At 30.9% G+C, this 22,042-nt stretch overlaps 1 protein-coding gene across 1 annotated transcript in view; it reads right to left on the reverse strand.

The window, feature by feature from the left end:
* The window catches only part of LOC117177754, a 47,106-nt gene that overhangs the window by 3,254 nt on the left and 21,810 nt on the right, over positions 1–22,042 (reverse strand). Inside the window, exon 2 of the mRNA XM_033368664.1 lies at positions 173–295. Coding sequence (XP_033224555.1) covers positions 173–175 — 3 coding nt within the window. The 5' untranslated portion in view covers positions 176–295. The remainder of the gene's footprint in view (positions 1–172; positions 296–22,042) is intronic.

Raw genomic sequence — 22,042 nt, forward strand, 5'->3', positions numbered from 1 at the left:
CATATGAAAATTTGTTCTATATTAAAGAAAAAAGTAAAGTATTTTATAATTTACAAGTCAGAAAATCTTGTCTAAAAATTTTACTTGCAAAGTTACTTCATGCAATAACAACATATTCACTCATTAAAGCTCAAAACAAATTTTTGAATATCATCTTTAAGTTGAATCGTACCATGTCATTCTGTTTAGAAAAACTCTTCTTCTTCTTATAGTCGCTTCTCAACTTTTTACCAGAGGGGGCAAGTAATGACTCCTCTTCACCGTCATCAGAAGAAGTACTAACTCTTGCAGATTTCTACAAAATACAGTAACACTGCTGTTTATCAGGACGTAGTTTAAAAACAATCTCAAATAATTTGTTCAAGAGTGTATTAAAATAGCACAAAATTGTACATACATAAATCAATTGAAAATTATGAAAAATGTAAGGAGATAAAAATGGTTTTTAAATTTAATATTTAAAATAATTTTAATGGTATTTAAATGGCTAGAAAAATGAAATCTCAAAAATTACAAAGACTAGAATTAAAACTGTTTCACTGGATTTATCAAATTTCAAATTAAAAATGTTTAAAAAATGAAGACGTTAAAGCAATTTTTAAGTATATGAAGAATTTAAAACAAAATTGCGCTAAAAATCGTATGATTACCCTCGTATGATTACATTCGATGATAATAATTTATAAAAAATAAAAAGTCTAATGTCTTCTAAATTTTCTACAATTTTACTCAACAAATATTATCAGGATGACGATTCGGCGGACGATTTTGAATTCCGGATAATTTCCCAGTCAAGATTTTAAATTCTCCGGGCCAACTAAAAATAAGATATTAACGTTTGCCGCAGGACAAAAATATTGATTTTATATCATGACGTTTATTCTAGATATTCTTAAAAAAACAGCAAAAAATTGCAAAATTTAATAATTTTTAAAGAAATATTTTAACTTTTCACTATAGAATATTAACTTCTAACAAAAAAATGGAATAGCTAAGCTCTCAGTTGGAAAAAAATTAATGTAAAAAAAAAGATTTTTCACAAAATAGTTCATTTTTCAACATAACTGATGAATTTTTACTGAAATAGTGAATGTTCAACTGGAATAGTGTAATTTTAAACCAGGAAGATGATTTTATAACTAAAATGAAGAATCTGTGACTAGAATCATTCAATTTTCAACTAAAAACATCAATTTTTAACCAAGAAGATGAATTCATACCAAAGAAGACGAATTTTCAAAGAAAAAACTTATAATTTTCATAAAAAAATTTAATAAGTACATTTTTATGCAAAAATGAATGTTGAACCAAAGAGATGAATTTCTCACTCACATTATTTAATATTCTACTGGAATAATAGTTACATTTTCATTTTGAAAAATCCTTTTCATCCAAAGAAAAAGCAAGTTTTCAATCAAATATCTAATTTTTCAACCAAAGAAATGAATTTTCAAATAATATGATGAATCTTTAATAAAAAAAATAAAAGGACCCCGTAAAATTTACATCAAAATCCGGTCCGGTCAAATTGGCTGAAATTGGAATATAATATAGTTCAAAGCCTCCTGATCGAAAAATCCTAATGGGTACCAGTCTAAAAAATCATAAGTTTTCGAGATAGGTGTGGCTGAACGCAAAAAATATGACCACAACCTAGTCTAATGTTCCGCTTGAAACTTGAAGATGAAGTGTACATTTTTCAATAAACTTTAATCAGCACACTCACTAACAATCTAGAAACACTGGTAAGACCAGTGCAGCTAATAAAGGCAACAAAATGACGCTGTCCCGGTAATAATAGGCGAAATCATGGCGCTGTCCTGGCAATGTAAATACTGTTCGAAATATTAAAGGTGGAATACAGTTGAGTCAATGAATACAAGACTGTAGATCAGTCCAATTATAATTATCAAAGGAAAAGCGAGTCCAGCCAAAGATATTATAAGCATAGATGCGGCACGGGAGATCGGAGTGGGAGAACGATATATATACGGGAGGGGTATACGGGAGGGGTGGGGCCAAGGCGAAAGCCAAACCGAAAGTGCCGGTGATTTTCTGTTTCTCGATTCTCGCACTTGCCTTCGCTAGCCATATCTATAGCTGACTCGGGACTGTCTATGCACGCCGAAATTATTAAAATGAATGAGGACCTAAAATTATTATATTTATTATTATGTTAAAATTAATTAAGTTCTTTTACGGTTTCTTTTTTAAAAAGGGACATTTTCGAGATATTAAATGAATTTAAAAAGTAAATAAATTTTAAATTAATTCAGAATTTAGTCAAATGAAAAAATTTAATTAATTCCTCGTCTGGTTTCTTTTAAAAGAGACATTTTCGAAATACTATATAAATAAGTTTTAAAAAATTCTTTTAATATTCTAGAATTGTAGCGAAATTTCAAACGTTATTTAAAAATATCTAATTTTTACAAAAATAGTGAACTGAAGGTTCGAATACTTCACTGTATAAATTTATTCTACATGTATTTTTAAATCCTAAATTATTTTATTATTTTTTCGCATAGTTAAGGTATAACAGAAGTAATATTTACACTTCTCTGTAGTTTCGAATTGACAATTTACATTTAATCCCGAGGAAAAATTTAAGGTTTTCACTACTCATTTAATTATTTATCAAAATTATATTAAAATTCTGTTTTTTGTTTGTTTTTGTTTCTTGATTATTTGAAACGTATAATCTTTTTCCTTATAATTTGTTTAATTACAAAAACCAGTAGCTAGACTGTGCCTTGCACATTAAAATTTAATTTTAAAAGTTTGAGGGCAGTTAACCACTTGCAATTCTTATGCTCATCAGAATTCACAACTTCAAAGAAATCCTAATAGTTTATAAAAATAATTCAAAGAATCGAAGAATCCAAAAAAATTCTAAAGAAATATAAGGCGTTAAGGGGTGCATCTCAGCAACTAAGGCTATTACAAAAAAATGGAAAAGGAATGAATTCCAAAGAATTAAAATAATTTAATAATGTTTTGCGAACCGGGAAATGACCGGAAATTTGTTTCCTTGATTAAAACGGCCACCTGGATTTCTTAGTATTTAAAAAATTATTATATTCATTGGTGTTTTCCTGTAAAAATAGTTATACTTTTTCGTACTTTTAAAAAAATTCCCAACAAGGATTGAAAAAATTTTTGATTTTATTTATTTCTTCAAGTGAATTTTTTTTAAGTTTGCAATAACAAAGAAACACTATCCAATTAGGGGTTTTAAGGGCTTAAAAATCGTGATTTATTTTTTTCATAAATAGTTTAGAAATAATTTTCACATTGTACACTTCAGTTGGTTTTTGGGTACATTATATTGATGATGTGTACAATGTGAAAATTACTTCGAAACTATTTATGAACCAAATAAATCACGATTTTGAACACGTAAAGTCCCTAATTGGATAGTTTTTCTTTGCTATTGAAAAGTTTAAAAAAATTCACTTGAAAAAATAAATAAGATCAAAAATTTTTTCAATATATTTATACGCTATGCCTTACAGCTAATAAAATCCCTCGTATCAGTTATGATTTAAAACTCACTTTCAATTGATTTGAATGCAATATGAAACGCTTTAAATTCCTAAGATTTAAAATCGCTATATATAATGAATTTGCAACAAAGAAGATTAATTTTCTTACCAAAAAAGACGAATTTTTAACATATTCCATGAATTTTCAACCAAATAGTTGAATTTTCAACTTATAAAGGATCCATATCTAATCAAGAATAGACAAGTTGCAATTTTCAAAAAAAAGTAATTTTCAACATAAAAAACCAAATTGTCAACAAAAAAGTTCAATGTTAAGCCAAAGAGGTAAATCTTGCAGAAATATGATTTTTAAAAAAACTAGATTTAACAAACACAAAAAAAACCCGGAAAAGTTCATTTACAAACAAATTCTACTTTAATTTTCTACCATACTGTTAAATTATTAATCAAAATATACTAATTTCAAACTTCAAAATTGCATTTTTAATAAAAAGACGTCGTACAAAAAATCAAGAAAATTATTTTTCGACCAAAAAGATGCATTTTCAACAAACAAAAGAATGTTCTAAAAAATAATTAAATTTTAAACTTATGAAATATTTTTAACAAAAATGTAAAATTGCAAATTTTCAGATAAAAATTAATTTTGAACAAAACAAAAAACCCAAAATGTCAAGAAAATTGTTACATGTTAAGAAGAAGATAAATTTTCAACTAAATCGAGAAATTAAATTTTCAGCAAAAGAGTCAACCCTAAAGATCAATCGGAGTCCAAAAATATGGATCTTTGATGATAAAGTTCAACTTTTAACCAAGTCGTTTAATTTTCAATTAAAGAAGATAAATTGTGAAAAAAATAGTTAAATTTTTAACCAAAGAAATTAATTTTCCAGCATTGTATTAATGATCTACCAAAATAAGACGAGCTTTCAACAAAATATATTAATTTTTAACAAAATTTTTGAATTTGAAAGCCGAGAGGAGCAATTTTAAACCAGAAAATATGCATTTTTAATAAAAATATCAATTTAAATCAAAAATGAAATGTTTACCTTCTTAGTTAAAAAAAATTAATTCTTATTTAAAAAAACTAATTTTCAACAAAATAGATACATTTTTAACAAAAGAGTTTAGCCTAAAAATGATTTTTTATCCGCAGAAGATTAATTTTCTAAAAAAAGAATAGTTCAATTTTCGACCAAAGAGATGAATCTAAAACCAAATGAATAATTTTTTACAAAGTAGTTCAACTTTTAACCAAGCTTCTGAATTCCTAACGAAACAAGATGACTTTTTAACAAATATAATACGACAAATATAATAGTAGACTTTCTACCAAAAAGGCTTTAAGCGAAGAAAACGAGAAAAGGGGGTTTTTTAAAACCAGAGAAAAAAAGAACAATTCTTTAAAAGTTAATAATAAGGAAACATACTAAATGTTATCTAAGTTCGTAACTTTTCTTCCACTGACCCTCAACCCCTGTTCAAACCATAGTTTTTAGCATAACCCCCCCCCCCATGCAATTGATAATGCAGTTTACTGACTACCCCTTAAAGTTTCGATTTTTGTATTTGATGAAATTATCCTTATAATGTATAGTTTAAAATTTGTTTAGCATAAAAATGCACAACGAAAAATCGACAAGACTCAGAAAACGAAATTACAACAATTAAAATAATGACAGAGAACAAGTATATTGAGACAATACTTAAGAAACTTTATTTTCAATTTTATTTATATTGGATAAAATATAAATATTACGGAGAAAGGTAACAGCGTTTTACTTTGAAGAATTCAAATGATTTAAAAACTAAAATTAATAACAAAAATTAAAGGGTCTCTAATTTTTCTGATTCTCATCATTTATGATTGAGAAAGGATAAGAAAGAAAGGTCCGACAAGTCCGAAAAGAAAGGACGAGTTCGTTAACAGCCATTTTGGATGAAAATACAAATTTTGGGACCATTTTTTTATATTTAAAATTTTTATTTATGGCTATTAATAGTACTCAGAAGGCCAAACAATTTATCCTGATGACTTTTTTTTTATGCAAAAAAAAATTCACAGAGTTATAGCATTTTTAAAATTTTGAATATCAATCGAAAATCAAAATTATAAGCCAAACAACGTACGATTAAAAAAAAGTAAAGAAAAACATTGCTTTTTAAAAGCCCTACAAGATTATCGTACAAACTTTTTGGATTTTCTTGAAAAATTGAAAATTCTAATTTTTATTGCACAAGAAATAATGAGATATGAAAAATCTCATTTTGTGGTCAAACTATGCAGGATACGAAAGAAGATGAATCAACAAAAATTGTAATCTCAAAAAAGATCTAGAAATTCGTTAATAATCACTTCTTGATAGGAGGTGTATCTTTTGTTTTATTCGCGAGAAATAACATTGAAAATATAAAAAAAACTTTCTGAAAAAATGATACAAGTTACGAAAAAAAATGATTTAACAAAAATTATCTATCCGAAAAAGAGCTTCAAATTTGTTATGAATTACTTTTTAACAGGACACGTAGTTTTGGTTTTGCATAAAAATAGTATTAAAAATAAAAATGAAAAATTTGTGGAAAAACAACAAAAGGTACAAAAACAAATTGATAGAAAAAAGTTATTCGCCCAAAAAAGTGATACAAATTTGTATTCATTTATTACATTCTTATTATTTATGATGGAGAAAGTATTAGAATTGCCCGAAATTTGACACCACACATTCAAATTTCGAACGAAATGACGCAAAATACGACAAAAAATCTCAAAGAGAAATGATAGGTTTTGAAAAATCCTACAAAATTTCTTTAAGCCGCTTTTCAATAGGACTCGTAATTTTGTTTTATCGTAAGTAATATATGCAGATAATCAAAAATTCCAATATTAGGCTAAAAGACGCAAGATACGTAAAAAATCTAAAAGAAGACTTGTAGGCTATTTTGCTTTATACATGTAAAAAAAAATATGACAACCAAAATCCTATTATTTGCATAACAACGCGAAATAGAGAAAAATGTCTAAGAAAAGCATTGTATTTTTTAAGTTTATTTTAAGGTGGTTTAGAAAATATAAATTTACAACTGTCTGTCAAAAAACGAGTGCTCAGCGCGAGTGTCACGATAACATTGTGTACCTCAAAGCCTACAGAGCTTTGAGAAACTTAAACTTCAACTATACTTATTTGAGCAATAAATTCAGAATATGAACACGCATATAAATACTGCGATCTAAAGAGATGTTTTTGGTAAAGTTTCATTCAAGCATTCTAAATGTAAAGAATAAATATCTGAGTGGGAATTGCGGGAATTAAAAGACGCGCGCCCCGCGACAATAAATAGTTCATTTACGGATTATTTTATTACAAACCAACGATTATGAGATAAATGTGTATGAAACTTTCCAATAATTTCTGACCTTTTAGTTTAAATTGAGAAATGTTAGGCAAAATATTTATTTATTCTGATCAACCACTCGAGTAAAATTCAAAAATACATTTGTTCAATTTTGAAATTATGGGGTTCTCAATTTAAAAAATTGGGACATAATTTACATACATAGTCAGATACATAAATTTCTATAAAATATTATATAAAAAAATAAAAAATATATTTATTATATAATTTTATCGTTTCATTATAATTTATTTAATTCATAATTAATTACACAAACATAGAAATTTACGAATTATTGTTTACTTAAATTAATAATCGTGAGGGAGGCGGTATTCCTATAAAATTTAACTCTACATCTAAATACCTCAAATCGCTAATTATACATGCGAGAACGCAGTACGATCATATTTATTTACAAAATTAATTATTTTAAATTTCAACTCAATATGTTTATCAATTAAAACTTTTAATGCCTTCAAACGTATAGTTTCATTTAGTAGAATTTCTACCGCTTCTTTTTTAAAACAAAAAAATAATATTATTCATAGACAGTAAATTTTAATTGCAAAATGACTATTTTTTTCCATAAAAGATGTCAGCTAAAAATATTTATTACGATACAATTACATTTTAATTTAATTTAAAAGTAAATCTTATGCATCTAAATATTTTCTTGACGCAAAATTTATTCAAATAATTGATTCATTAATTGCAAATAATAAATCAAAATTCTCGATATAAAATTTGTATTTTATATTTTTAAGTATTTAGTATTTACCGACTTAGTATCGGCTATTTGATGGACTTGTTCGACGGGTGAAGATTGCAGGGGCAAAGTAGTTGGTGGGTGCGATTTTCGGTTTGAGAGGCATGGGGGAATCGAGCAATTTTCGCCGGGAGCGCCGTCTACAATTAGTTCCTCGAACTATACACGTGCCGCATCTAGGCTTATAATATCTCTGGTCCAGCTACTGAATTCAATGTAATGGGACTGCCGTGGCAATGTTAATAGTCCAATCGTGTAAGAAAAGACTATGTACCAGTCCAACCAACAAAGGCAAGACATGCTATTAGTTCAGTCGATTAAGACGAGACTATAGATCAGTCCAACTGAAAAAGGCAAGACATGTTATTAGTCCGGTTGTTATTAGTTATTAGTCTTGTCTTAAACGTCTGGACTGATAACATGTCTTGCCTTTGTTGATTGGACTGATTTCTAGTCTTGTCTTAACCGACTGGACTAATAAAATGTCTTGCCTTTGTTGGTTGGACTGATTTATAGTCTTGTCTTAACTGACTGGACGAATAACATGTCTTGCCTTTGTTGGTTTGACTTACTTATAGTCTTGTCTTAATTATCTGGACTGCAAAATATCTTTGGTAGTCCAGAATGTCTTTTGCGTTGATTATTTTGAAAAATCTTTCCATTGACAGCGCACTCCCATTACATTGACTTTAGTAGCTGGACTGGCTTTTCCTTTGATAATTATAATTGGACTGATTTACAGTCTTGTATTCATTGACTGAACTGTTTTCCACCTTTGATATTTTGAACAGTATTTACATTACCAGGACAGCGCCATGATTTCGCACTATTATAAACAGGACAGCGCCATTGTGTTGCCCATATTAGCTGGACTGGTCTTACCAGTCTTTCTAGTATTGTCAGTAATTGTGCCGATCACAGTTTATTAAAAAATCTGCACCTCATCTTCAAGTTCCAAGCAGAACATTAGATTCGCTTGCGGTCATATTTTTTGCATTCAACCCCACCTATCTCAAAAACTTTTGATTTTTTGGACCAGTACCCATTAAGATTTTTTTGATCAGGAGGCTTTGAACTATATTATATTCCAATTTCAGTCAATTTGACCGGGCTGGATTTTAATGTAAATGATGCCGGGTCCTTTGAACAAAAACTTTAACTTTGAAACAACGAATCTTATTTCCAACCTAAAAGATAAATTTTAAAAGAAACTGTTAAATATTTAACTGAAATACTTTCATTTTTAACAGAAAAGGAGAATTTTCAAACAAGAAGATAGCTTTTAAAGAAAAAGATAATTTTCTATCAAAAGACACGCAAAAAGGCGTTGCAAAAAATGGTTAGTTGACTGTCTAAACTCTTATGGCAATTTGTTGCCATAGGAGTAAAGAGCATTTGCGGCACGCAGTTCTTTTCTTGTTTAATCAAGATGAAAGAAAGAGATTTCTTGCATCAAATCGTGACAAGAGACGAAAAATGGATATATATTTCTAATCCAAAATGCAAAAAGTCATGGGTTGACCCAGGACAAGTATCAACATAAATGCATCAACATAAATCGGATAAATCTCCGATTGGAATAGTTGAATTTTGTATCTAGAAGATGAATTTTCAACCATAAAGAATAATTTTCTAGCAAAATTAGAATATTCAATTTTTTCTGTTAAAAATCTAATTCTTAGGCCAAGAAAAACACGGGGGTTCAGCTAAATAGTTAAGTTTGCTACTGGAATAGGTCAATTTCTAGTGAAAAAAATTGATTTTCAATAAAGAATTATTTTCAAACAGAGAAGAATTTTCATTTAAAACGATGAATCTTCAATCAAAAAAAGAAATTTTTAACGACAAGGTTTACTTCTTAAGCAAGTACTTAAAAAGTTGTTTTCTCCAAAGGGTTGAATGCTCTCAAAATTCTGTATAAAATAAGCCCAGAATGAAGCCAATTTGTCTTTTTTTTTTAGTAAATATTTTTACTTCGTGTACAGCATACTATAATGTAATTGGGGCTGTGATCTGATTAGCCGATGAACACTTTTATGTGTGCTCTGTGGTACAAAGAGTGCATTGACCCTTACTGGATTTGAATTAATTGAAGTAGATATAATTGAATTGGATTGAGTTCGATTCGATTGGAGTGGATTGGAATGAATTGAATTGGGGTGAATTGGAGTGGATTGAATTGGAGTAGATTGGATTGGAGTGGATTAGATTGAAATGACTTGTATTGGATTGGATGGGAATATTTTGAGATAAATTGCATTGGATCAAAGTGGATTAGATTAGAGTGGAGTGGAATTGGAGTGGATTGGATTAGACTCTATTGAATTAGATACATAATAGAAAATTGGTGATAGAAAATAGTGTTTCGCTATTTTGACACTTGACACTTTATTTTGACATTTATTTAGACACTTTGCCTCGTGTGAATTGCAGTACTCGTCTCGACTACGCCTCGACTCTGAGTCGTACTGCAACTTTCACTCTTGGCCAAAAAAGCGCCACTTAGGGTAATTGTATCACAAATGACTATTTCTCATATTTTTAATAACTTACGTAATAATTAATATTTTTAATGTTCTCGTGATCATCTTAAAGCTGTTTGTGTACAGTATTGCAGTAGCTTATGAACTTAGATAACTTAAATAAATATAAATTCTACGGGACTTTTATATGAACTTTATGATTTTATGTTTCATATATTCATAAATATGAAAAATAGCTTTAAAATAAGTTCAATAAAATAAAAAGTTATTAATTATTACTGAAATTATTAAAAATTTAAGAAACCATTTGAATGTACAATAATTTTGCAAGATCAACTTAAAAATAGACAAATTGGCTCCATCCTCGGCTCATTTGATACAGAAGTTGGAGAGCATTCAGTCCTTTGAGGAAAGAGTCCTTTAGTTCTGACATAATTGAAATTAGGAAAACTTTATCAGACATAAAAAAAAGATAGTCGTAAAATTTTGCGCGGTATTGCAATTCAGATATATTTCTTCTTTGGAATACTGCTTCTGCTAAATATTTAATTAGGACATTAGTTGAGTAAAATCAGGAAACTGACATTTGAAGTTAAACTTCAAACCCAACACCCTTCAGGAAGAAAGGAGCTATAATTAATGCAAATAAATCAAACTTATGATAAAACAGATGAATAAAATTTATGATTGCCATCTAGAATTAAAGCACAAACAGAAAACTTAGAATAACTCATTCTAAATGAAAAATAAAATGTAAGACTATTTTCTCAAAAAATGTAAGACTGCTTTCTCAAAAACGATGCTTAAATTTTTTTGAAGCTTTTTTATACTATTCTAAACATTATTTAATTTTGGTATTATCTATTCTCCCCGAAAATGTTCTTATTTAAATACAATATTGTATAACCTGAGGGGGAAACATCTCCTAAAAATTCGGTCGAGCGGAGGTCTATTACTCCATATTATATCGGATTACCCTGGATTACCTCTAATTATACAGAGTTACTCTGGATTACCTAAGATTATTCCGGCTTGTATAGGATTACTCTAGATTATAGAAAATTATGGTGAATTACTCCGCCTAAAATAGAAAAATGCGATTTTTGTACCAAAAAGAATTACTTTTAAGTAAAGTTTTTAAGTTTTTAACGAAAGAGATGAATTTTTAAGCAGAAATTTGAATTTCCAAACAAGAAGATTAATTTTGTTCGAAAAAGACAAATTTTAAAAAAATACATACATTCTCAACCAATTAGTTAAATATTCTCTTAAGAGAAAATTTAAATGAAAAATAAAAAAGTTAAATTTAAAAGAGTAATTTTTAACCAAGAAGTTTATTTTTTACCAGAAAAGACAACATTTCAACAAAATATATCAATGTTCAGCTGAAACAAAATTTCAACCCAAAGTGGAATAGTTACAATTTTAGTTTAAAAAATTAATTTTCAATAACGAGAACAAAAATGTCAACCACAAACGATCAATTTTTACCAAAATAGATTAGTCAAAATTTTAGTTTAAAAAATAAAATTTCAAACCAGAAGATTAATTTTCTATCGAAACAGAGGAATTATAAACCAAAAATAAAACAATTTGTTAACGAAATAATTTAATTTTCAACCTGAGGTAAGAATTTTTTCACTAAAATGATGAATCTTCATGTGGAATAGATAAATTATAGTGAAAAATACGTACAATTTCAAAAATAAAAAACAACGAATTTTCAAGAAAATGGTTCAATTTGCAAACGAAATTCACCAACCAAAACATGAAGTTTTTACAAAGCAGTCCAACTTTCAAGCAAATAGTTCAATATTCTACATTAATTTTTATCTTAAGAGAAATTTTCAACTAAATAGTTAACAAAAAAAACTTCTCCCAAGTTTAAAGAGCAAAAATTTTTTTTAGCATAAAATTAGCAAAAAAAAGCAAAAAAATGTTGCTTATTCCGTTTTTTAATTTGCCTTGGTGGATACGCTGAGTGGACGGGCCTCTAATATAGATTGTTTAAACAAATAGGAATTTATGAAACGTTAAAATAAATGTTTAAAAATTCTGTGATTGTTCAACAAAACGTATCATACGATAGTAATGAAAAAAGTGATATCTTTGTCTGAATTTTTAGAAATATTGAAAATAGACAATAAATAACACAGACCCACAAAAAAAGTTGTCTGCACGAGACGAGTGATTAGGCTGCCCTTATGTCTTTTGAGCTGTTGAATCCAAATCTGGCCTCAGAATTTGTCCTATACGTCTCAGTTTTCCCCTAGATGCAGAAAATGGGGGAAACCTGGGGCTATTCTGGACATTAGTTTGATAATACCAGTATACAGAAGAATAAACGTACTTGTGTCATATTCTTATGTGTTGTTGCTATAGATCAAATTCAAACACAAAAATTACCCAGAGTGCTTACCGTTTTCCCTAGCTAGAATAAATCCACGGAAATTGAAGGTCTCGTGCACGTTAAACTGAATTACAAAGCAAAAAATAAGAAAAATGCTATTTTCTCTGCAGTTTTGCGCTTTCAATATAAATTTGACCACTAATTTTTTTCAAGCTTCTACCATTTTCTCCCTAGATGCAAAAAATAAGCAAAAAACCTACGGATATTCTTGACGTTATTTTGATAATACCAGTATACGCGAAAATAGACAGATGAATGTTATATTTTGAAGTGCTTCGACTTATAAATACTTCATTTGTACACAGAAATTCTCTAGTGTGCCCTCCGTTACCCTTAACTTGGGTGATTCTAGGAAAATTGAAGGTCCTTCTGATATTACATAGATTTGTACAAGAAAAAATAAAAAAATGCCATATCCTTTGCAGGTTTGCGTTCTAAATCTAAAGATGAACCCCAAATTTTTCAGGTTTGTTCCATTTTCTCTCTAGATACAAAATGTAGGGAAAAGACTAGGGCATTTTTGGTTACACAGGCCCACCAAAAAAAGTTGTCTTCAGGGGTAAGTGATTGATTTCGTACGCAAAACTGTAAAGGATATTAGGCTTTTGTTATTTTTTCCGTGTAAATCTATACAATTTGAGAAGACCTTTCAAGTTCTCTAGAATTATCCAAGCTATGGGAAATAGAAGGCAAACTAAAAAAATTCTGTGTACAAATTAATTCTCTAGAAGTCGTTGCAGTTAAGAATATAATATCGATGTGTCTATTCTCGCGTATACTGGTTATCCCTAGGGTTTTCCTTATTTTCTGCATCTAGGGGAAAACTAAGACGTGTAGAAGAAATTCTGAGGCCAGATTTGGATTCAGCGGCTCAAAATTCATAAGGGTAGCCTAGTCACTTGTCTCGTGCAGACAAATTTTTTGTATGGCCTGTGTGACGAGCAAACCTCTAGGCTTTTTCATACTTTTTGCATCCAGGGGAAAACTGAGACGTGTAGAACAAATACTGAGGCCATATTCGGATCCAGCGCCTCAAAATCCATAAGGGTAGCCTAGTCACTTGTCTCGTGCAGACAACTTTTTTGTGGACCTGTGTAATTATTTAAATCAGGGATCACTAACCTTGATTTTTAAAGGGACCAGGGACATTAATGGTCCAGCAAGGGTCTGGTCCGGATCCAAAACCGTGAGAATTAAAAGGGTCGATGTTCGAACTCGGAACCTTAATAATTTAAAAGGTTCTGGACCGCAACCAGGCCTTTAAGAACTTAAAGGGTACGGGTCCGGATCCAGACCCTTTAGATATAAAAAAGTTCGGTTCTGGACCCAGACTATTAAGAACTTGAAGGGTACGGGTCTGGGCCCGTACTCTTAAGAATTACAAAGGTCCGGTTCCGAGCCATACCCTTAAGAAATTAAATGATCCGAGTTTGGACCTGAATTCATAAAAGTTTAAAAGGCCCGTGTCCGGAATCGCAACCTTAATACATTAAAAGGTTCAAAGGTAGTCCCGGACCCATAAAAAAACCTTTTAATCCTGTTTCCAACCTGAAGGGTTCCTAGAATAACATTAATAAAATTCACAAATTAGTTGATGACCAAATGATAGAGAAGAAAAAAGAAAAGAAAGAACACAAATTCAGGATCAAAAATAAAAAATTCTCAAATTTAACTCAAACATTGAAAATTTACTTAGTTTGATAGATTCATATGAAAGTTAGTGGGAGGAGATATTTAGGGACAACGAATACAAATTTGGGGTCACAATTCCAAAATTCTAAAATTTGACTCAAATTTTGAAAGTTGTCCTAATTTGGTAGATTTCTATAAATGTCGATACGAGAGGTTTTTTCCAAATACAAAACATAAAATTTGGGGTCAAACTTGAGAGGTTCCAAAATTTGACTCTAAAGCGTATCCATAAAATAAATGTAACTGTACTGCAAATCCATACGTGCCTTTTAAATATAATACGCATCAATGGCTGCACGACAACTAGCCCGTAGTAGACAATTGATCCGCGACAATTGATCCGCGCGACAATTGATCCGCGACAATTCATCCGCGATAATTCATCCGCGACAATACTTGGAATCTGGAAAGGGGACGGGGAATATTCCACTTAAGTTGTATGTAATACTTCGACTTGGTAACAATCATTGTTATGAGGAAATGCTCCAAACTTTTTAAATTAAAAACATGCCACAATCCTCATAAGTTCATTTAAAGAGAATCCTTTTTCATAAAATATATAAATAATAGCGATCAGATGAAACTCAGACATGTATCATGCTTAAAAAAAAGTACAATCAAAATACTCATTACCAGTACGTTTATCGGTTGTTGTGTGAATTAATACGGAACATGATCGTTTCTTATATTCAACGCAACGCCATATTACATTTGTGTTGTTGACACTTTTCTTTGCATACAAATGGCCTTCGTGTAACAACATTAAACCACCCCGTTGTGATTTTATAAACTTCAGTGGCATCTTAAGAACGTTAATAACACAGAAATTGAAAAAAACACCAACAAACAATAACAATAAACCGACGTACTTCATTTAACTCAGATATCAAGATATGGAATGCTCACGGATCAATTGTCGACGGATCAATTGTCAACAGATCAATTGTCGCGCGGACCAATTGTCGCGGATTAATTGTCGCGGATCAATTGTCCGCGGGCCAACTGGCGTGCCATCCGCATCAATATGTGTAACTTTAGTGCACAGCCAAATTTGACTCTAAACTGTGCTGCGCAGAGATTAGTACCGCGTAGCTCTACTATGCAGACAAACGTGCCACCTTAACTCAATTGTGAACCCACCAGTACCATGTAATTCTACTGCACATCCATAAGTGCAATTTTACTGCGCAGCTACACTACCGGTCAAAAGTTTGGGTTCACTTAGAAAAATCGTTTTTTTGTTGTTGTTGTTGTTGTTGTATTTATCGCTTTAATTATACCGAACCTAAAAAATGTCTCTTTAAAAGGTTGATTGTTTTCGAAATTCTGTCTAAAATAAGCCCAGGGTGAAGCCTATTTGTCTAGTTTTAAAGTAGATATTGCAAAAATAGTATAAATTTCAATGTATTCTTCAATTTTCAATAACTTCCGAAATAGTCAACGTTTTTCAATTTTCTTGGCCTCGTTTCGAAGCTTTTTTTTCACCGTATCACAACAGCTTACGAGTATGAATCGCAAAAAATTTCTTTTCGAATTGCAAGAACTTGAAGTTGTAATACAAAAATTGGATAAATTTGAAAACATCTTATCTGTGGGCAAATCAGAATAAAAGTTAAATAAATATATATTTTGAGGAAATTACATAGAAAATTCATGATTATATATTTCATATATTTTACAAAAATATTTTTGTTACTAAAAATAATATTTCAATTTTTCCAACTTTTTTGTTACAAATTCAAGTTCTTGCAATTCGAAAAAACATTTTTTACGAATAATACTCATAAGCTGTTGTGATACAGTGAAAAAAACTTCAAAATGAGCCCAATAATATTGAAATACGTTGACTATTTCGGAAGTTATTAAAAATTTAAGAAAACATTGAAATTTACACTATGTTTACAATATCCACTTAAAAACGAGACAAATTGGCTTCACCCTGGGCTTATTTTTAACAGAATTTCGAAAACAATCAACCCTTTGAAGAGATATTTTTTAGCTCCAGTATAATTAGAGCGATAAATACAAAAAAAAACGATTTTTCTAAGTGAACCCAAACTTTTGACCAGTAGTGTATATGTTACATTAAACTCCAGTGCGCGGCCGTAAGTACTGAAAAACTCTACTTCACAGTTATACGTATCACGTAACTTAATTGCGTACACTCCAGTGCGTATGTGTAAGCTATATGGAACTCTATTCTGTATATTTACGTACCACGGGCAGTACTGCGCAGCCGTAAGTGCCACAAAACTATAATGCGCATGTGTAAGAGGCATATGATTTTATTAGGCAACCGTAAGTGATATGTAACACTTACTGTGTCTATATAAATGCTTCTGTAAGTAACATGGAATTCTATTGCGCAGGTACAAGTACATTATAACTCTATTCCGCATATATTAGTGCCCTAACGTTACTGTGCAGCCATAAAAGCCGTGTGACCATATTGCGAAAACATTAATGATATTTAATATTACTGCGAAGAAGTAAGTGTCATGTAATATTACTGGGCATCAATATGCGCAGTAACCTCTGTCACTTAAATCTGTTGCGCAGCTGTATGTGCCATGTATCTTTACTGCGCTAAATAATGTGCAATATCACTCTTCTGCGCATCATTTTAATCCTTGCACATAAAACTGCTCCTCCTCTTTCAAATGGTCTTTGTGAATTTCTTAAACATATGTATTTCAAGAAACCTTTTAGTTTATAGCCGATGTTAAAGGGATCGTTAAGGGCCCGGCCTGAGAGTGGACCCTTTAAATTTTTGAGGAATCGGGCTCGAAGCTGGGTTTGGACCCGTAGCCTTAAGGAACCCTTTAAACTCAGGTCCAACCTAAAAGGTTCCGATCCCTGATTGAAATAATTACATATTGGTTTTAGACAAATTTACTACCTCAAACAGTGACAAACAATTACACTTGAATCGGAAAACACGATTTTTTTTACATATTTTGGGAATAAATAATTGTTTGAATAATTTACATTTGTTTAAACAATTAAAATTTTTTCAATTCATGGTAAATATTCAAGTTCTCCATTAATAATTATTTATATAAAAAAGACGACGAAAATTGCTAAAAAGTAACAATAATACCTAAAAATGTAGTTTTTTGTTTCTTGGGTCATATTTGGGGCGCTGCAAGTGGGCGGGGGTGGACGGGAAATGAAATTTATAACTATGGTTTTATTTTGTGAACACTCCTCTTAAATCCATAAAAAACTTCGCAACTTTTTGATAGAACCCTGGAAGATGAGTTCAATTTTTTGATAATTCAAAATTTCCCCATGTTAATTAAATTAAAAAATAATTAAATTTAAACTGCCCAGTGGCACATGTTAATATTTAAATTTTGAAAAAAAAGTACGGATTTTCTTTCCCCGCAAATGAAAACTTTTGGGAGGTGTATTGCACTGTAGCTCGAAACCCTTTTTTTGTACCACTCTAATATCCACGTTTGAAGACCCCATGAATCTGAAAAACTGTTTCACGAATCTGTACATTTCTAGTTTGTTAGCACGATAACTTTCGAAATAAGTGAAAGATTAGATTGGCCTTTGGTATCCTTTTTTATTGTCTTAATCTGAACGTCAAGTTTGCAAGCCAGCCATTTTAGATGAAAATTCAAAAAGTCGTTGCATTTTGAACATTTTTGAGACAACTCAAAAAGACGAAAAAAATTTCTTAATTATTTTTTTAAGAAAAAATTTGCCGGATTTGTAGCATTTGAAAAATTTCGAAAAACAAAATTAATATTTTAAATCAAACAACGCAATATATAAAAAAGTCAGAGAAAGAAAAGCGTTGCATTCAAACACCCTGCAAGATTAATATAACAAGTTTTAAAATTTTTCTTAAAAATGAAAAATTCGAATTTTTTTGCCCAAAAAAGAATGAAAAATAAACATTTTCATTTTGGGGTCAAACCATGCAAAATGCGTAAAGTGGTTACAAGTCAACAAATTTCCACCCAAAAAGATCTACATTTTTTTGACAAACGGCAGCAGCTACCAAAAAAAAATGTATCCGAATTTGTTTATCTAAAAATGTCTCTTTGCCTGTGCTCAATTTCTAACAGAATTATATGTAGAGGGAGGAAAACCGGTAGTTTTTCAGTATTTTTTACGAAAAAAAAAATTCGAAAGTCATACAGGTTTCGAATTCTTTGTTTTATCTAAAAAGTATTAGAATCAAATATGTTTTCGCTTTGTAGAAAAACTTCTAGTTCAAAAAATAAATGCATTATAGTGCGAAAAGATATTTTTTGAGTGAAATGAGGAAATTGAGTTTCGAGGTTAGTTTTTGCTCCAACACCCTGAAACAAGTACTTTTGAATAATTGCAAATTGTCTATAAAGTTAATTTTTGTTCTCTCAATTTTCTTGTGTACTTGTTGCGATTATTAGGGCGGTGTGAACATAATGAAATTAGTCGAATCGTTCGAGCTGAGCGATAAAATTTGTGGGTTCAAATTCGAGAAAAGTAAGAATAAAAGAATTTTGAAATCAGTGAATATCTTCTGTTCTCTTTTTTCTTTGTTTAGAAAATTCAAATGTTTGACAATTCCACAAAAGCTCTTAATTTCTTCGAAAATTAAAGCTCATTTTATCTATGTACAGTTTTTGGTAGTGAGTAATAATAAAAAATTATAAAAACAAAAAATTGGCTTTATTTATAACTTTTTCGAGATGGCCAAAAAAACTGTTTTTGGGAGTGAGTCCTATGGACACATTTTGAAACAAGATGAATATGTCAAACGTAAGATTCCTACAGCGCTTCAATCAAAGAAACATGCTATTACTTTGTTTTTCCAACAACAACGTTTTTAGTGATGGCAATTCGTCAAAGTCGCTAAAAACGTCAAGTTGACAATTTGTGAACACTTTAAACATCACTACAATTTTTGTTTTGAAAAATCAAAATAACATCATGTTTCTTTGATTCACTTGATGAAATTTCGGGTTCGACGTATTAAAGTTTTTTCAAAATGTGTCCATAGGACTCAATGTAAAAAACATGTTGCCTTGCCATTTTCAAACAATTCAAAATTGAGTATTTTTTTTTATTTATAATTTTTTATTATTATTCACTAGTCAAAACTAAACATAGAAAAATTTTGCAATGATTTTCGAAGCAAGAGGGAAGTTTTTTGGATTGTCAAACATTTCAATTTTCAAAAAAGAAGAGAACAGAAGATATTAATTCATTTCAGAATTAATTTTTTTCGGATGTCATTCCACAAACTTCTTTCGCTCTACTCAATTATTCGACTAATTTTAATCATTTTTACTGTGTCCTAGTGATTATTTCTTTCCTGCGATAAAAAACGTTTCTACATATGGCGTTCTATTTCTGTACAAAATTTAGAAAGCATGAATTGATCTGGCAAAATATAAATTGAAGGGAGAAATTCTTCAGCAGAAGAAAGATGATCTCTTGATTTTAGGAAGAGAAGCACTTACGCTAAAATACAACAGAGAAGTAGAAAATATGGCTGGTGACATAAAAGAAGACGAAAACTTCGAGGCAACCCTCTCAAAAATAACGTCTAATTCTGTAGAAACTAAGAAGACAGGACTACCGCTGAAGACAATTAATCAGAAAACTAATAAGAGTCAACTACCAGCACAATCCTCTGTATTCAAAAGTAACGGGGTAAAGAATAATCAAGACAATAATGTTTTGGAGATACCTACTCGCGCAAATCGTCCTAAAATTATAAGATGTGAAATATATAAGGATCAGATTCACACAGCTACACACAGACAATACACTCGGACTTGGAAGTAGAAACGTGGCACGAAGGGATGCGGAAGAAAATGAATTGGAAAAACCTAAGAGCACAGATCGAGTCAAACTTAAAAGATATGACACACTTAACGATCAGATATTAGGATTTATTTAATGTGATAAATACCATACATAGGCCATGCTCTTTTTTCAAATAGATGTGTGCCTGTCTAATGTGATTTTTTGTCCGACCCCCCTTGAAAACGCGCCATTGCATGCACGTGAAGCACGAGTAATGCGGCCACTTTCAGCCCAGTGACCTTCACACATGCGCACTTCACCTCCGGGCCAATATGAAACTTTACGACCGCTACATAAAAAACTTTACGTCCGCTATACATGCACTGCACCACGCAAGTGGGACGACCGGCAGAAGTGGTAATATCATATGATGTAAATTGAATTGCTTTTTATTTGAACCCGTTCAACACAAAATATTTACGAAAGGAAAAAGGGGAAAAGGAAAAATTAGTAAAGAGAGAAGTGAGAAAAGGTGAAAGAAAAAGGGATATAAAGGAAAAAGAGAAACAGTGTGAAGGGAGCGGGGACAGGTTGAAAAGGGAAAGGGTAAAAGTGGAAGGGGAAAGGGGGACAGAAAAGGAAATAGTGAAAAGAAAAAAGGAAGAAGAAAATGAGAAACCGAAAAGGGTGAAAAGGTGAGTAAAAGGGGAAAGTGGGAAAAGTGGAAAACAGAAAAATAAGAGGGGAAAGGAAATAATAGGAAAAAGAACAAGTGTAAAAGAAACGAGGAAATGGAGGAAGGCGAAAGAGGCAAACGGTAAAGGGGAATGAGGAAAAGGAAAAGGGAAAATTAGAAAGGGGAAACAGGGAATGGGAAAGGCGATAACAGGAAAAAGAAAAAGGGTATAGGAAACGGGGAAATGAAGGAAGAGTGGAAGGGAAAATGTTAAAGGGGAATGGGGCAAAGAGATGGGTGAAAAATGGAAAGAGAAACGGTAAAGATGATTGGGAAAGGGGAAAGGAAAACGCAAGAGGAATGCGAAAATGGGTAAAGGGAATGGGAAATAGTAAAGGGGACGGAAAATGGTAAAGGGAAAAAGGGATTGAGGAAAAGGGAAGGGGAAAACGAAAAAGGGGAACGGCTGAAAAGGGAAATGGGATAGGGAAATCGGATAGGGGAATGAGTAAGGGGAAAGGAAAATGGGAAAATCTTGAAAGGGAGAACTGAGAGAGAAACTTCCTTCGTCTGCTCCACATGCTTGTTTTCAAGGAGGTCAGAACAAAAAGTATAGTGTGTATCAAGAGCCCGTACGCCCTCGATACACAATGTACTATTTTAGTAACTGAGTTAAAAATATTTTGTTATCTTAAATCATAAACAGTTCATAAAGTATAATTTGGGTTTTTGTATGTATTGATAGACGTACTTAGGTGCTGGTCTTTTTATACACACATGTGATTGGATCTCAATAAAAGAAATAAAAGAGCATGGGCCCTTCATTAATCAACTTGCATATACTATTTGGGGTGACGAACTACGAAATATGTGCTTGGATTCCAGTTAATCAAAGACACGCTATCATGGACAGATAAGCAAAGCGTTTCGAAAGAAACAAATCAAAGCCTCACAAGGTACATTCATGTATTCATGAGGATTACAAAACGCATTCTGTAAAATTTTTTATTTATCTAATTGCGATTTGCATCAATTTCGTGTTTCAAAGATCTTTTTAGAGAAACTTTGTTCGCAAGGGTACAAGGGTAATCACAAACTTCAACAAATGGCGAAGAAAGTGAGGACCACCCTCATTCACAAAATAAATGATTTAAATAAAAGCAAAGGCAGTAAAATCTAAGAAGGTTTGTTTATCAACACTCTACAATAGGGCGTAGCGAAAAAAAGCTTTCGCGAAGTTCTAATAGCAATCAAAGTTATATAAATACGAGGGTGGATTGATAAGTTTCCGGCCTGACCAAGAAAAACAACGTTTTTAAGAATTTTTTTTTTTATTTCTCAACATAATCTCCTCCAAGG

This window comes from Belonocnema kinseyi, chromosome 8 (assembly GCF_010883055.1).
Source record: "Belonocnema kinseyi isolate 2016_QV_RU_SX_M_011 chromosome 8, B_treatae_v1, whole genome shotgun sequence".
Classification (NCBI taxonomy): Eukaryota; Metazoa; Arthropoda; class Insecta; order Hymenoptera; family Cynipidae; genus Belonocnema; species Belonocnema kinseyi.